Source organism: Aricia agestis, chromosome 7, assembly GCF_905147365.1.
Source record: "Aricia agestis chromosome 7, ilAriAges1.1, whole genome shotgun sequence".
Lineage (NCBI taxonomy): Eukaryota > Metazoa > Arthropoda > Insecta > Lepidoptera > Lycaenidae > Aricia > Aricia agestis.
Genome location: NC_056412.1, coordinates 15,152,642 through 15,168,707, shown reverse-complemented (window position 1 = coordinate 15,168,707; position 16,066 = coordinate 15,152,642). Strand labels below are relative to the sequence as shown.

The following is a 16,066-nucleotide window of genomic DNA, read 5'->3' as shown; positions in this document are numbered from 1 at the left end:
ATAACATTAACAATTCAAATGGTATGGTCGCTCAAAAACGAGTAAAACAGTCCGTCCGGACGCATCTTTTATTTATTCGTGTTCGGGCTTCGGTTCTAGTTTGGTTTTCTATGCCTGGGGCTCCCAAACTTTTTAAACAATGGAACCCCAATATGTGGGGAGGTGTAGCCTGTAAAATGCGCTAAGTGTTACATATCTGGGTAGTTCAATATCCTCACAAATGTATTTAAAGCATAAGAAAGCTATGTAAATATATTTTACAGTACAATACTATTACCACCTTACTAATTGAGAATATGTATACGGCTAATAACTGCTAGTTACCCGTCTTTGTGTGGCTTTGAAAACTTCGCATGATTAATTTAAATGAATAGTTATTAGTGACGCAACGGATCTCTGTTTCTGTTTCCGCAAGTGCGGAAGTTCCGCGCGATTTTCAACATCCGTTTCTGCTTCTGTTTCCGCAACTTTTATAACGGAGATTTAAACGGAAGTTTACAACCGACGGCGGCCAAATTACTTTTTATAAAATATAACTTGCCACTACTAAATTTTGAATATTAATAAAAATATGTTCAGTTGCAAAGTTGTAATATTGTTTTCTATAAGATTCTTAATAGATTTCTAATATATCTATTTCCAATCTAGATTTGGTGTATTTGATACTTATTAAAGAATTATATATTTTGTACATTTGTTTTTTTTTCATATTATTTACACTTCCGTTTCTGTATCCGTTTCTGTTTCTGCAAAAATTTACTTTTGACATCTGTTTCCGTTTCTGGTTCCACTAAGGCACTTCCGTTGCATCACTAATATTTATGTACTGCATAAGTATTTCTATTAGTGAAACGATTAGACTTCCGTAGAACCAAGTTTGGGAAACCTCGCGTTGCAATAGGTGTCAAGGGAGACTACGGAAAAAACCTGAGGTCCTTTTACAGAATACAAATTGATGTGAAAATGTGAGCTAGTAAATAAAAAAGTAGTAGAAACCACCATATGAAGGGTTTCCTGCCATGAAAGAATTAAACATCCAAAGTGTGCCTTTATCTCTAAAATATATAATATAATATATTAGTGATAGACATTAAGGACAAAAAATATTTCTTCATTCTTCTGTTTCTTAGAAGAAAACGCCGTAGAAAGAAACTCTTCTATGGTCACCAAGTTTAGCGTGCTGCTGATCGTTGACTCTGCAATGTCAAAGCCGTATTTCATCTAAAGTGAAATTAAAAATGCAATTGGAAATAGCAATATTTTGCTGCACTTTATGGCTATTTTATCGCTATAAGTCGATGAAATATTAGCGTTTGGCGCAAGGCTGGCCAGTTAAGCCACAGTTAAGCTCGCTAGTAGTTTGTTTAAGCGATGAATTTATAGGCAAATTCCCGGGCAGACCATGTGCAGATAAACACAATTTAGTACCGCTATGAAATTTCAATACCAGCCTTCAAATTGCAACATAATACGGCAAATGGCTGCTCCCTCGCCGCTGCGCCTAATATCAAATTCCCTGCATAAATTTTGTTGGCAGAATATTAATAGAGCTAACATCACATTGTGATATTCAATAATATTATTAGTTATTACTAAAATATTGTTCTTATAATATTTACTTACTTCAATTACTTTAAATCATAACGGCTAAAGTTATTAATTTTAACAAAAAGAAACCAGTAAATTTTATATTATTAAGCTCGCAAGACAATTAGTTCCCTAACCAAATTATCATGTTTCATCTGGTTTTAGCTTAGCTGTTCTAAATTGCTAAAATATGTCCCAGAGTTTGTTTGTTTCCAAGGATGTTTGTAACAATTTGATTGAGTTTATTTACAAATATATTCATATATTTTGGTAAAAGTATTCGTTTAATTTAATTTAAGTAAATACAGCGCGAAACCAGTTCCTTGTAACAAGATGACCATGAAATACAAACAATACAAAAAAAAATAATACGTGTGGCACTCAAGGAGTGCCGCGGTAAAGCTATTACAGTTAGCAGCTAGTCTACACGTATACGCCGAGTCTAATCGCACGCACACAAACACCGTGCCGAAGTTTCCGAAGTTTATCTAATTGAAACGACGTTAGACGAGTGTTAGGTTATATTTTGATTCGATCACCGTGCTCAAATCGCGCGATAAAAGCTATGCAGTAGCTAAATAAATACTTAGTAATGAATTAACAAAATGTATATTATCATTGTAATAAAGTTATATTATCTTACAGAGAGCAGTGTTATACATTATTTAGACATCCTTGAAGGTGAAATTATAGGGTCCAGCGATGTAGTTGATGGTGGCAGGTCTGATCTTCGGAGGTGGTCCGAACCAGCCCACCTCGAAATTCTTTATCAGTTTGGCCAGGAATATCTCGAGTTCCAGCTCAGCTATTCTACGACCTGCGGACAAAATATAATAATTAATATATAATAAATATATTATATTAGGCTACTTGATACCCATAACTCCGTTGCACAGAAATTCGGTCAGTCAAAAGAAATCAGTTATCTGTTATAGGTTATCACGCGAGAATTGTAAATTTTTCATGAATAAAAAGTATCCTACGTCCTTTTCCGGCACTCAAAGTATATCCATATAAAATTTCATCAAAATCAGTTAAGCGGTTTAAGCATGAAGATGTAGGTACTTTGTGTAATGTTCAAATTACTGAATAAACGTTTATATTTATTTATTTAAGAGACAGAAAGACCCACTTTCGCATTTATATAAACCGCACATTATGTCTAAAAGTAGGTATCTCTATAAAATTTTCTATCTATAGAAGCGAAAGAAATAGAGAGACAAACACTTTTACATTTGTAATATTAGTACGGATGACTGAAAACACAGTAATTACTAATTAGTCTCTTAAGATAACATTATCACTTCACTCTTCAGTAACGATAAGATAAGTCACACGTTTACATAAAAGAAACGGATATGAAAAGTTTGTAATGTGGAATTTCGCTGAACCATTCTGCGCTCTGTGCTGCTTAAAAGATAGTTGTTTTTCAGGTCGTTAGATCACTAAAGGATCCCTAATGATGATTCAGGTGAAGTCGATTGTCGCTAGCCATAAACTCTGTTGCAATACCAGAGCAGTCTCAGCTGTATTAAAAGTAGTGTGATGATGTTGAGAAGACTATACGTGGGAGAGCCATGCTTCGGCACGAATGGGCCGGCTTGACCGGAGAAATACCACGTTCTCACAGAAAACCGGCGTGAAACAGCGCTTGCGCTGTATTTCGCCGAGTGAGTGAGTTTACCGGAGGCCCAATCCCCTACCCTATTCCCTTCCCTACCCTCCCCTATTCCCTTCTCTTCCCTTCCCCACCCTCCCCTATTACCCTATTCCCGCTTAAAAGGCCGGCAACGCACTTGCAGCTCTTCTGATGCTGCGAGTGTCCATGGGCGACGGAAGTTGCTTTCCATCAGGTGACCCGTTTGCTCGTTTGCCCCCCTTATATAATAAAAAAAAACTCCCTCATCTAGTGTTGCACATATTTTGTGTTCTTGATTCTTATATTACCCAACCTCCTTTTGGGGGGTTTCGATAGCCTCAATCACTTGGAAAAACACAACGTAAGTGTGTTTTGCCAAGTCACGCCAGGGTCCTTAAGGTCTAGTGACTAGTCGGACTGGTCTAGTCGTGCATCTGCATAATTATTCCAAAAACCTTAAAGACGTCATGTTCCGTTCACGTTGAACCATTCCCAAAAATCCTTACCAACGCAACTTCTGACCCCACGTTGTAGGTATTTGTCCGTCCAGCTATCTTTCGCGCTTAAAAACCTTGAAGATGCGTTTAAATTACCAAGCCTATAAGAAGAACTATCCCAAAAATCCTTACCAATGCAACTCCTGACTCCAAATCCGAAAGGACTGTATGCGAAGGGGTGCGCATTTGCGTAGTGGAGCGGATCACTCTTGTCCGTTGTCCATCTCTCCGGTATAAACTCGTTTGGCCTCTTAAAGTGCTCCTCTGAGACGCTGAAGAACTGATGACCGAAGGTCAAATTCATCTGAAGAAGATAAACGGTCGAAATCAGAGAAATTCACAGGCGGCTGCCGTTCCTTTTTTTTATGAAATAAGGGGGCAAACGAGCAAACGGGTCACCTGATGGAAAGCAACTTCCGTCGCCCATGGACAATTGCAACATCAGAAGAGCTGCAAGTGCGTTGCCGGCCTTTGAAGAGGGAACAGGGTAATAGGGGAGGGTAGGGAAGGGAATAGGGTAGGGGATTGGGCCTCCGGTAAACTCACTCACTCGGCGAAACACAGCGCAAGCGCTGTTTCACGCCGGTTTTGTGTGAGAACGTGGTATTTCTCCGGTCGAGCCGGCCCATTCGTGCCGAAGCATGGCTCTCCCACGTATGACCTACTTTATTTACTTAATTTAAACAATTAAAGTAAATAAAGTAGGCCCGCCATTAACTTTATTTTTAGTTTTATGAATAACTAGCTGTCCCGACAAACGTTGTTTTGCCATTTAAAGTATTTTGCCCATTTCATCAAAATAGTTTTGGCGAAAATCATAAAAGTTCATTGTGCGGGAACCGTAAATTTTCCAGGACAAAAAGTATCCCTTGTCCTTTCCCGAGACTTAAAGTATCTCAATACTAAAATTTAGAATTGAATAGTTTACGCGCAAATCATAAAACCGTACACTTTTCCGGGACAAAAATAATTATGTATCCTATGTTCGTCTTCGGGACTCAAAGTATCTCTATGCCAAATTTCAGGAAAATCGGTATATATATACAGTGTGTAACAAAAATAAGTGATAATACTTTAGGGTCTGTACGTGTTCCTTGTAGAGACTTCACTTTGAAAGTAGCAGCTCTAAAAGACGAATTTTTTTTTTCACTTTTGTATGGGCAAGGGCCCGAGCGTCACGAGTTTACCCATACAAAAGTGAAAAAAAAATTTGTTCTTGCAGCGCTGCTACTTTCACAGTGAACTCTCTACAAGGAACACGTACACACCTTAAAGTATTTTTCCGATAGTACATGGTAGTGTTAAAACGTTGAGTAAAATCCATACACTAGTAAATTGCACTTGGATATAGTCAAGTAGCATTCGCTAATTTCGATAGTGAAGGCGAGTTGCGATGCGCTAGGTTAATTTCCATACATGTTTGTTTTCTAACTTTCCTGTACAAATTAGCGAATGTTATTTGATTGAGTACCGATTAGGGAACGTAAGAAATATATCGTAAGATTCGATTGAGAAGTTTTTTACACACGTACGTTAACTTATTTCCAAAGTCAGAAGGTACGGTAAATCGTCTAATATGAATTCGTAAAATTATTAGGAATATTCTTAGTTCTTTGGAAGAGTTTTGAAGTAATTATTGAGTATTTAGTGACTTACATCTTTTGGTATTCTGTACCCCATTAGGTTGTATTCTTTGGTTGACTTTCTCAGGTTGCCAGAGACTACTGGCATCATTCTCAAGGTTTCCTTTATGCAAGCTTTTGTGTACGTTCTTTTCTCATCATCCGAGTGTATTTCTGAACGTAGCTTACTCTGTTTTTCTGGATTATTGGCCAGTAAATATAGAGCAGCAGTGATTGTGGTGGCAGTCTGAAACAATGTGATGATAGTTCTGTAATAAAATTCAACCATCTAAATGCAGCTTTTTTTGTTGAATTCAGTTTCCTATTAAACTACAAAAGGGTTTTCTTGTGAAATTGTAAAGTCGTTGGTTTTACAGTTTTGAAGCTTTTGTAGAAGACACGAAACGGAATGAACCGAAGAAGAATATTATCAAAGATATAATTATTGCTTGAATCAACAAGCAATTAACTTTATTATTAATGGTTGATGATTGAGACAACAGATAGCCTTAACTGAAACTGTAGGTAGCTAGGTAACTAAGAAAATATTTTATTTTCGGCGCAATCGGACATAGTCACAGCTGAACTTATTATCAAATGGATATAGAGCAACCTGATGAGGCGCATGCACAAGGCGGAATAAGCATCACATTTGTTATTGCGCCATTAAAATTGAACTTTATTTTCTGTACAAGATGATACACATTATACACCTACTCCGTTCGCGGCTTTTCTGCAAATTCCAATTGAAATGGATTGTATTTATTTCTATGAAGAAAGAAATTTAATCTCACCGTATCGATACCAGCAAACAACATGTCACTGGCCATACTAATAGCAATATTTTCATCTATTTCCATTAACTTCTCTAGCACACCTCTCTCATCACTTTCTGTGTTATTTCTCTCTTTTAATTCTTTCATAGCCCTGTTAATGAAGTAGCTGTTGAGTCTGAAACATTTTCCATAGTAAATAAATTATCTAGTCTAGTCACTCTACTAGTCTAGTACGAATATAATCTACTGTGTACAATTTATACTGCTTACTTGGAATCTGGTTGAGGGTCAGTAATTGTCAGTGACACTGTAATTACTAATTACATTACTCCCAGACAAGACTAGATGATATTATTTGTGTTTAAGTCTCTAGGACATTCGTATTTATATTCACTTCATTTCTTTGGATGATTCAAAAGACAGTCTATAATTATTATTCGTATTAATTCAACCTACATCTTTTGGTTAGATAGTGTCAAGTGAAGCTGGGCTTGATATAACCCGATGAAATCACGTAGGTCCGTCATTTGCCTAAGAATCAATTCCTCATAAATAATAATAAAAATATACATACTCCATCTGTTCGTATAGTAGTTTTATCGCTCTTCTATATGTCGGCGTGGAAATGTATTTCCAGGGGCTTGGCCGGAAGTCCAACTTCAGAAACGAGTCCATGAGTCCATGGACATTGTTGATCAGTCTCTTCACCGGAGAATCTTCTGGTAGGTTGGAGTCGAAACTGTTGAGTCTGCTGCCCAAAGCGATCAGAGCTATGGACTCGAAGGACCAGAGGTTCATTTCCTCATCGAATTTACAGTCTAAAATATTGTCTTTGTTACGTTTTGATCTCATCCTGAAATAAAAAACTATGTAGTTGTAGTAAATCTATCTATCTATATCTTCTATCTATACTTATATAAAATCGTAGAGGTAAATTTTTTGTACATTGAAAATAAACTTGAAAAAACGAGTCAGGGGCATAGTAGAAGAGTAATAGAACATATTTTAACTGTTTTTGAAATTTTTGTTTCTCTGTCTGTTTGTCGGTTTGTCTGTTTGTCTGTTTGTCTGTTTGTCTGTTTGTACAGGCTAATCTCTGAATCCGCTGGACGGATTTCAATGAAATTTGGCATGATGATACCTTACATCCCTGGTCAAAATCTTAGATACTTTTTTTAACCGACTTTAAAAAAGGAGGAGTGCAAGTTTTACACTATACTTGCAGATTGCATTAATGTCACATGCAAAGTTGTTGTGCAATAAATGGCTTAGTTAATGATTTCACTACAGTTGCATCTAAAGTAAAAAAGTACAGTTACCTGGCAATCATGTCGTCCGCGATTTCTTCGAGAGTCGGGGAGTAAATTTTCAGAATTTTGTTGTGTAACAATATAGGGTTAACTGTCGATCGAAATTTCTTCCAAGGCTCCCCATGGCTGAAAAATCATTAAAATTTACTTATCATGGGTTTTATGGCTATTCAACCCTGTCAACAACCATAATTAAGTACCCCGATTACGATATTTCACTTCGCTGACATTAAGGCAGCTTCGATATTGTTTTGATGAAGCCTCGGTGTAATATATTAATAACAAATAGGTATTCATGAATGTAAAACCAAAGTCAAACTTGTTATGATCATTCAAAGCTCAAAAATCAGTCTTTTAACGTTTGATTGAGAGAATGTTATTTTTACCCCCTACGGAAAAGAGGAGTATTATGATTTAGACAGGTCTGTCAGTCTTACTGTCAGTGGGTGTAATCTGTCTGTGGGATCGTAGTATCCAAACGCGTGGACCGACTTTGATCTAGTTTTTTTGTTCGAAAGCTGACATGATAGAGAGTGTTCTTACCTACAATTTATTACCAATACCTTGCTTTAAGTGCTCGAAAATTTGGGTTTATCAACTTCAAGAAATTATAAGCTACTTTCAATGGTTTTAATCGATTCCATCAATATTTCGCATTCGGATTCCTTACATTTATTAAGTATAGTGTTTTGAATCGGAGGTTGTTTTAACTCTCCGTGTACGAGGTGGGGTATATCTAGTTTTAACCTATTTAAAATATCAATTTAAAATAAACAATATGAAATAGATCTTGGTCACTTAGAAATTGAGAAGAATTTGATTGTAATAGGTGCCATTAAATTTTTGTACTGAAGAAAAGATTTCATAGTTTATAGTTTGAAGACAAGTTGTACTTTTGCTTATAAAATGTATTTTACTATTTTATAATGTAAAATTGAATTTATTTTCCATAACCAATTCATTATTAGATATTTAAAAATATTACTTATTATTTTGCAATCACAAGGAACAATTTTTCGGATTTAACTGCCTTTTATTGTTGGGGTTAGGTATGTCACACCCCACCTAGTACACGGAGGGTTAAATTCCTAATTTAACATAATATTGTTAATCTGAATTGAACAAATATCGATGCTGTAATTATTTCGTACAAATATAGTAGAATTGGGTGACAGGGCGCTACTGTTGAATTTTATTTTACGGTACATTTATTATGATCTATCCGGGCGGAAATTTTTTTAACACTCCAATAGACTGATATTGAAAACAGTTAATCGTTGTATTTTTTATCCTAGGATTTTTCTGCTTTCTTAAGCTAAATATTTGTTAAGTTAACTCGCTAAAATATCCAAGGACGTGTAACTAAATTAAGTTGTAATATTTTAGGGTGTATATGAGTCCCATGTATTGAGTGCAATGTGAAAGTGGTAGCGCTGAAAGAGAAACTTTTTAAAATTTGTCTGGTAGAATTGCTGACGCATGAGCGCTTGCTCATACAAATCACAAAAAAAAAAACTTTTTCAGCGCTGCTACTTTCACAGTGAACTCTATATAAGGGACACATACATACCCTATAGTTTTATCACTTAGTTTTGTTAGTGTGTTGTGTATCAAAAGTTTAGCAAAGCTACGTTTTGAAGAACATCAATGGGTTGTTCTCCAAAAGTGCCGTAAAAGTGAAGACAAAAATTTAGCAAGAGCATAATAATTATTATTGCACTTTTGTCTCATGTTAGATAGGAGAATAGTTCTTTCTTAACCTAAACCTATAAATCTCGCCTACCCAGCGCCGGCGGTCTACTCCGTTTTACGAATTTCCGATCAGATCACGTGCCCTGACCCTAATATTTAAAAAAGATATTCTAGTTGTGTTATTTAAAACTACACGTATTCACGTACTTTATAGACTTACATGTACTGAACTTAATTACTCAAGAGAATATTGGAATACCACATACACATCTTATCATTGTTAATTTGAAACTCTGCTGTACTCGTAACATGTGTGATATGACAATCAAATTAATTTCCTCTGGCAGCCCTCATGTGCCTCGAATTTCGAAACAACCAGAACTCCTTGTTACTTAGTGCTACTGGAGTTTCTGTAGGCATGATACAGCGATTGGGAGGATTAATACTATGTGTATTTAAACATGAGTGTTAACATACTATGTGCTTAATAAAGCAGACACACTTTTCAGGTAAATTTTGACCAAATTGTGTTATATTATCTCGATATGACTCTTTGGTAAAATATAATAATTAATTATAATGTACAATTTAAGCGAAAAAAAGAAGAGGCAAAAAGCGTGTTCAAGAAGGCAAAGAAGGCGCGTGGCAAAGAAGAGGTACGTAGCGTGTTCGATTTTAAATATTCTGAGAAGAGCGTGCCAGATGTAAAATTACATGTCATTCAAGTAGGTCCGGACCATAAAGTTAATCTACCTAGCGGAATAGAGCAACAATCTTGAGCTGTCAAACGAAACCGAAATTGGTTTTCATCTGCGTGAAAAATATGTGTAAGTACGTATATACTTACACAAGCATGATTGAACATGAATTCTATGACATTAAATTGTCAACGTGAGGCACGTGCCGACTGCACGTCAAAAAAAGAGTGCTGCTGTCATGTATCATAATTCACACGTCTCTTTTTACCACGCAGTGTTACTCATAGTGCTCTCATACATCTCTCTTGCTCAGGCCTTAGTTTCTCTATTCCGCTAGGTATATTAACTTTATGGCCCGGACTAAAAAAACCCCATAATTTTTAATCACACTATCCACGTTTCGGAGGTGGATGTAACATAATATTATACTATCAGAAAAGTTGATTCCTAGGCAGATGGCGGACGTATGTTATTTGGTCGCGTTAAGGCCGACCCATCACAGCTAACATTTTGTTACTGAATTGGCATTTAAAGCCGACCAAATGACGTAGATCCGACAACAGCCTAGGAATCAATTTCTTCGATGGTATATTATACAGTGATGTCTGAAATTACGACAGGGCATGGGCTCCTGGAGTATACAGCCTCAATCGGTTGGAAGAAGATTGCCTCCTTCCTTTATTGCCACCAATCATATTCCCACAATACTCATGCACCAATTGCCCCGATAATTTTCTCAAACGATTTGAAAGTTATGCCTAGCCGATATATTATAGTATAGCATTATATTAAATTTTCAATTACTTTTAAAATTACATGTCATTTTCAATTACTTTTAATCACATTAATTAGATCCCAAAAGTAGTAGTAAATAACAATCAGACATTCATGTTATTTTTGTGAATGAATTGTGGATAAGGGTACCCAAATTCTATATGAACTTACTCTGTTAAAAGTCCTGTAGCATCATCAATAGTTTTTTTCAAGATGTCTCTCCTAAAGTATTCTAAGATTTTGAAGCCCGCTCGGACAGGAAGCCAGTTCTCGCTTCGTAGGACCTAAAATAAACAACACGTTATTATTAACATCTACCATAATATTTAAACATACTAACACAGTCGAGGACAACATACAGTCATATTATGTAAGCTATTAAAAACTTTAAAAAAATACTATACAAGAAGATACATACCCTTTGATTTGACAGCCATATTGTGGGTTGCCTGTTCCAAATGGCTCGTTTAAAATGCATTGTAACGTCTCACGAGGTTGCAATGTGAACTTACATTTTTTTTGAGCATGCGCATGAAATAGGAATGTATGTATGTAGGAATTATGATATACTTATTATGTAATTATGATATAGTAAAATCAATGAATGGCTGCTAACCCTTAACTACGAAAACACAGAAAAACTGATAATAATTGTACCTGACTAACACACTCACACACAGAAGCACTACCCCACACCCTCAAATTTAGTTAGTGGCAGTTTCGTGGAGCGGGCTCTTATGTAGTGTTTGGTTATTAGACGCGCAAAAGATGGATAATTTATGCACGATGCCGGCACGATGCCGTCGATACAATGCAGGGTGAATTGTCGCAGTTAATTTCGAGAAATGGACTGCACTAGACGCGTCCTGCCTTGGCCCTGCCTGTTTTGTCCCATAGTACGGGACGCTGATCGACTAGCCTTATTAAATGATCGACTTCAATAGTGTCCGTCATCTTTGAATTTTGAATAACAACTGTGGCACTGACACAAGAACGCATCGTCAGTTTTTACGACGCGACGTCGTGCCGTGTATCGAGGCGTGTTACGATGTCGCGATGTAGTTTTATACGACGCTCGTCGTAGATTCCCACGACGCGACGTCGCATCGTGAAACGACGCCGCATCGTGGTACGACACGACGTCGTATCGTGTTTATGTGTCCGGCCCTCACTCATAACCCATACTGGTAGGTACATTATAGTTAACATTGACAATTTACATTGACAACACTCAAAAAGGGATACTTTAATAAGTGTACATACATAGGCAGAAGTCTCAGCGTCCAACACGAAGATCAGCGGCTCAAGGCCAAAGATGCTGTCCAGTCGCACCATCGGTCCGTACTTCTTGTATAGTATACCACCGATCTCTGGACCCATGTTGTAGAACTCTCCTGTAAGTTTACACTTTAGTTCAGTCATAATACACAGGAAAGTGTTATGACACTATCCTAGGTAGACCCATCAGACATTTTTAAGTGGTGCATATTTCCATGAAGATTATACTATAAGGGACCTATCAGAAAGAGAGCGGTCACGCGTTCAAGCGTTCTGTTCTGTTCAACAATTTTGACGCGGTCAAAACGCCGCCTGTGTAAGTACCTCTATCATAACATACAACAAAAGAACGCAAAACTGACCGCTTGAACGTTTGACCGCGCGATCGCTTTCTGTCTGATAGGTCCCTAAGCCTCAAAACTGCCATGCTGCGTCGTATGACGTATCACAAATAACAACCACTGCACAGCAATAAAGATATAATTACGATGCCTCGATAAGTTATTACGGTGCGCAACGCAGTCATGTTTAGGCTTTGCTCTATGTTTAGGTAATATTACATGCCAAAAAAGGTTTATTTTCAACCACGGTTTTCAGTCTACTATATAATATTTTTTACTACCTAAATCCTTTTGTCGAGCTTGAATCATTTCCGTTTATTTTAATCAGATGAGCGGTTTGATTGAAAAAAAAGCAACAGACAGCTGATATACACATTATCGCATTTATTATTTAGTAGCTATATAGATATTAGATCTACCTCCTGGGAGAAAGTGGTGTAGTTGCCCAATGATGGGCAATGATGATGGGCCTGGGATCTCCTTCCATGACTTTAGATTTTCCGTTTCTTTCTTGTCTATTGTTGCACTAACTGAAGTAAACCTGCAAGACGGTTACTAAAACTATTTAACTAACGACATATTTGAATCACGAAAAAAGGACGGGCTCACTGTAAAGTTTAACACTCATTAAAAAAGTACCCCCTATACAGGGAGTAACAAAACAACGTGATTATACTTTAGGGTGTGTATGGGTTCCCTGTATAGAGTTTATTGTGAAAGTAGCAGCGCTAAAAGAGTGATTTTTTTTTACTTTTGTGTAGGCAAATACGTAAATGACGCTGGGGCGGCACATAAAACCGTAAAAAATGCTCTCAAAGCGCTACTACTTTCACAGGGAACTCTACACAGGGTGTTACAAAACTAAGTGATAATAATTTAGGGTGTGTATGTGCTCCTTGTAGAGAGTTTACTGTGAAAGTAGCAGCGCTGAAAGACCAAAATTTTTTTCACTTTTGTATGGGCAATCGCCCGAGCGTGACAAGTTGCCCCATACAAAAGTGAAAAAAAATTGGTCTTTCAGCGCTGCTACTTTCACAGTAAACTCTCTACAAGGAACACATACACATCCTAAAGTATTATGACTTTGTTTTATTACATCCTGTAGAAATAACAATACTGCATGTATCGCAACGCGCATGCGTGTAATTGCTATTTACTAATAGATACAAACGCCAGCTGTATATTTGTTGAGACTTGACAGTGTGACGTACAATGTTGGCGTAGTTAGTAGTAGGTATTACTACTTGTACTAATATATTATTGTATTCTGTGGTTTTTCAAACAGAAAACATTCCATTTTATTAGAATAATCTATCATTGGAAGAGTACATAAACTCTGAAGCTCTACAAAACAAACAGTAAATTATCGTTTAATAAATATTACCACCAACAACAAAATAAAAGCAATAACATTACATTATTACAAAAACTCACCTAAAACCCAAATGTTTTTGGGCCAAAACATTTGTGATAAATCGTCTCGCCAGCATGATATCACTTTTAATTTTTCACTTAATATAGGTATATCTTGAAGTATCACATAATATCAATTTTAATACACAACACCTTTAACACTATTTTGCAGCATAAATTCTCATAAACTAGAGCTGTTATAGTTGTCGTCAGGCGTGTTTTGGTTGACTACGATACTCCAAATGCAAACGTCCTTGGTCGTCCGTATGATTGTGTTTGTAGATATATAATTAGATACAACAACAGGATGTTTGATGTATTTTTTATCGTGCGATATACTTATAGCTGTTAAGTATAGCATCTTTATTACGCTGTGGACTGTGGTTATAGTAGAGGTCAAAGGTCAATTACTCTGCTTGTAAATAAAGCCGGTTATCTAACCGTCTATCTTGCTGGCATATTTATATATATTCTAATAAAGATTTTAGATTTTTTTATTATTATTTAAATAAAGATAATATCATATCATACACTTTCACATTTATAATATTAGTAGGTATATGGATTTTTATCTTTATACTAGCTGTCCCGGCAATCGTTGTTTTGCCATATATTTTTTTTTTGTATGAAAAATAGATGTTTTGATTGTGAAATGAATGTGTGATTGGGAGTTATGTAAACTAACGTTAATCTTCATAAAAGTTAAAATTACTCGTGTAATAGTTAATTTAACTTTTTCAGAGTACTCATAATTAAATTTTTATAATGTTTTTTAAGAGTTTGTGAATTTAAAAAATCTTCATTATCTTATCTTTGGCATTATAGATTATTTTTTCATATCTTTCAGATTTGGTACGAGTCGTAGCCAATGCTTAGCCACAGTAATACAATATTGTTTTGGTATTGTAAAAGTATTAATTTTCTGTGAAAAAGGGATTATACTAAGTCCGCCGTTACAAATAAATTTAACTCGTGAATATATAATCGTTTTTGGCACGTTTACTGGGCCAAATTGTTTTCTAAAGCCTTTTTTGCATGGCTAAATGATATTTTATTTACCTATTTTAATCTAGAAAAATGAATTTTTGAAACATTTTTTTTCTTATTATTCGCTCTATGAAAGTATAATACGACTAAAACTGAGAGAATAATTACTATACGATTGGTGACCTCTGTGGCTCAGTTGGTGGGCTGTTGGTAGCTCAAGCCGGGGGTCGCGGGTTCGAATCCCGCCGACGGAACAAAAAGTTTTCAAAGGTCCTGGGTCATGTATGTGTATTAAATATGTGTATCATAATATAATAATAATAAAAATATTAAATATATTTTTGGTTTAATAAACTCTCCTAATAGCTCATTTACATTCGCGTACGAGTCGCGAGGCGAAGGTGCGAGTGTGAACAGACGCTTGTGGCTCGCCTCGTCCCTCGTCTCGTCCCTCGCGGCGCTCACGTCCGGAGCGGTTTTTGGGGCACGACCCGCACGAGTCAAAGTACCTCACGTCGCACGTGAGTGGGTGTTTACATTCGCCCTCCCGCTTTATTCTGGCCGTGATTATATCGTGCCGCGCAGGTTGTGTTTAGTTTTAATTATGCGCAAAAACAAAAACGCATCGTATAATGAATTGGTCGCAAGACGAAACATTTAAGTTCATAGAACTATTTAAAAAAGAACGAATAATTTGGGACCCTAAACATAAATGCCACAAGAACAGCCAAAAAGTTAGCGATGCATGGGCGAGATTGTCCGAAGTAATGGGAAGATCTCAAACAGAATTAAAAAATAAGAAAAATCCTCTCATGGCTACATGGCCGCCAGCTACTCCGGCGCAAAAAACAATAAGTAAGATCCGGCGCAGGAGAAGATGATATTTACAAGCCAGTGTGGTTGTATTACGATGCTATGGAAACATTTTTGGCATCCATTTACGAGTGTAAAAACTTGTTGCTGCTAAAACTTCGACGTCCTCTATTCCTGCTAGCTCAAAGACAACTGAACTCGGCACGCGAGTGTAAACAGGCAACTTATTAACCATCGATTAACACGAGCCTCGCACGAGGGACGAGGCGAGTCACCAGGCGAGGGACGAAGCGCGAGTGTAAAGGCCATATGATGATACCTAAGTCCTGGAAAAAATTTGGCAGGAAGGTTTAATTGCACCCTGTACTTCCGTTGTCTGGTACCCGTAACACAAGTTCTTTAGGTACTTAGCACGGGACTAGACTGACGTGGTTTTTTTTTTTTATGAAATAAGGGGTTAAACGAGCAAACGGGTCACCTGATGGAAAGCAACTTCCGTCGCCCATGGACACTCGCAGCATCAGAAGAGCTGCATGTGCGTTGCCGGCCTTTTAAGAGGGAATAGGGTAATAGGGGAGGGTAGGGAAGGGAAGGGAATAGGGGAGGGTAGGAAAGGGAATAGGGTAGGGGATTGGGCCT

General features: G+C 36.9%; 1 protein-coding gene across 1 annotated transcript in view; it reads right to left on the bottom strand.

Annotated features, from left to right (window-relative positions):
• Nucleotides 1-2,210: 2,210 nt before the first annotated feature.
• Nucleotides 2,211-16,066, bottom strand: part of LOC121729098 — a 29,164-nt gene continuing 15,308 nt past the window's right edge. The window contains exons 11-21 of the mRNA XM_042117486.1: nt 14,990-15,123; nt 13,649-13,719; nt 12,634-12,755; nt 11,859-11,989; nt 10,767-10,879; nt 7,441-7,557; nt 6,696-6,974; nt 6,140-6,296; nt 5,380-5,592; nt 3,856-4,027; nt 2,211-2,404 (exon numbers count right to left, since the gene is read on the bottom strand). Of these exons, the coding sequence (XP_041973420.1) occupies nt 2,253-2,404; nt 3,856-4,027; nt 5,380-5,592; nt 6,140-6,296; nt 6,696-6,974; nt 7,441-7,557; nt 10,767-10,879; nt 11,859-11,989; nt 12,634-12,755; nt 13,649-13,719; nt 14,990-15,123 (1,661 nt within the window). The 3' untranslated portion in view covers nt 2,211-2,252. The remainder of the gene's footprint in view (nt 2,405-3,855; nt 4,028-5,379; nt 5,593-6,139; nt 6,297-6,695; nt 6,975-7,440; nt 7,558-10,766; nt 10,880-11,858; nt 11,990-12,633; nt 12,756-13,648; nt 13,720-14,989; nt 15,124-16,066) is intronic.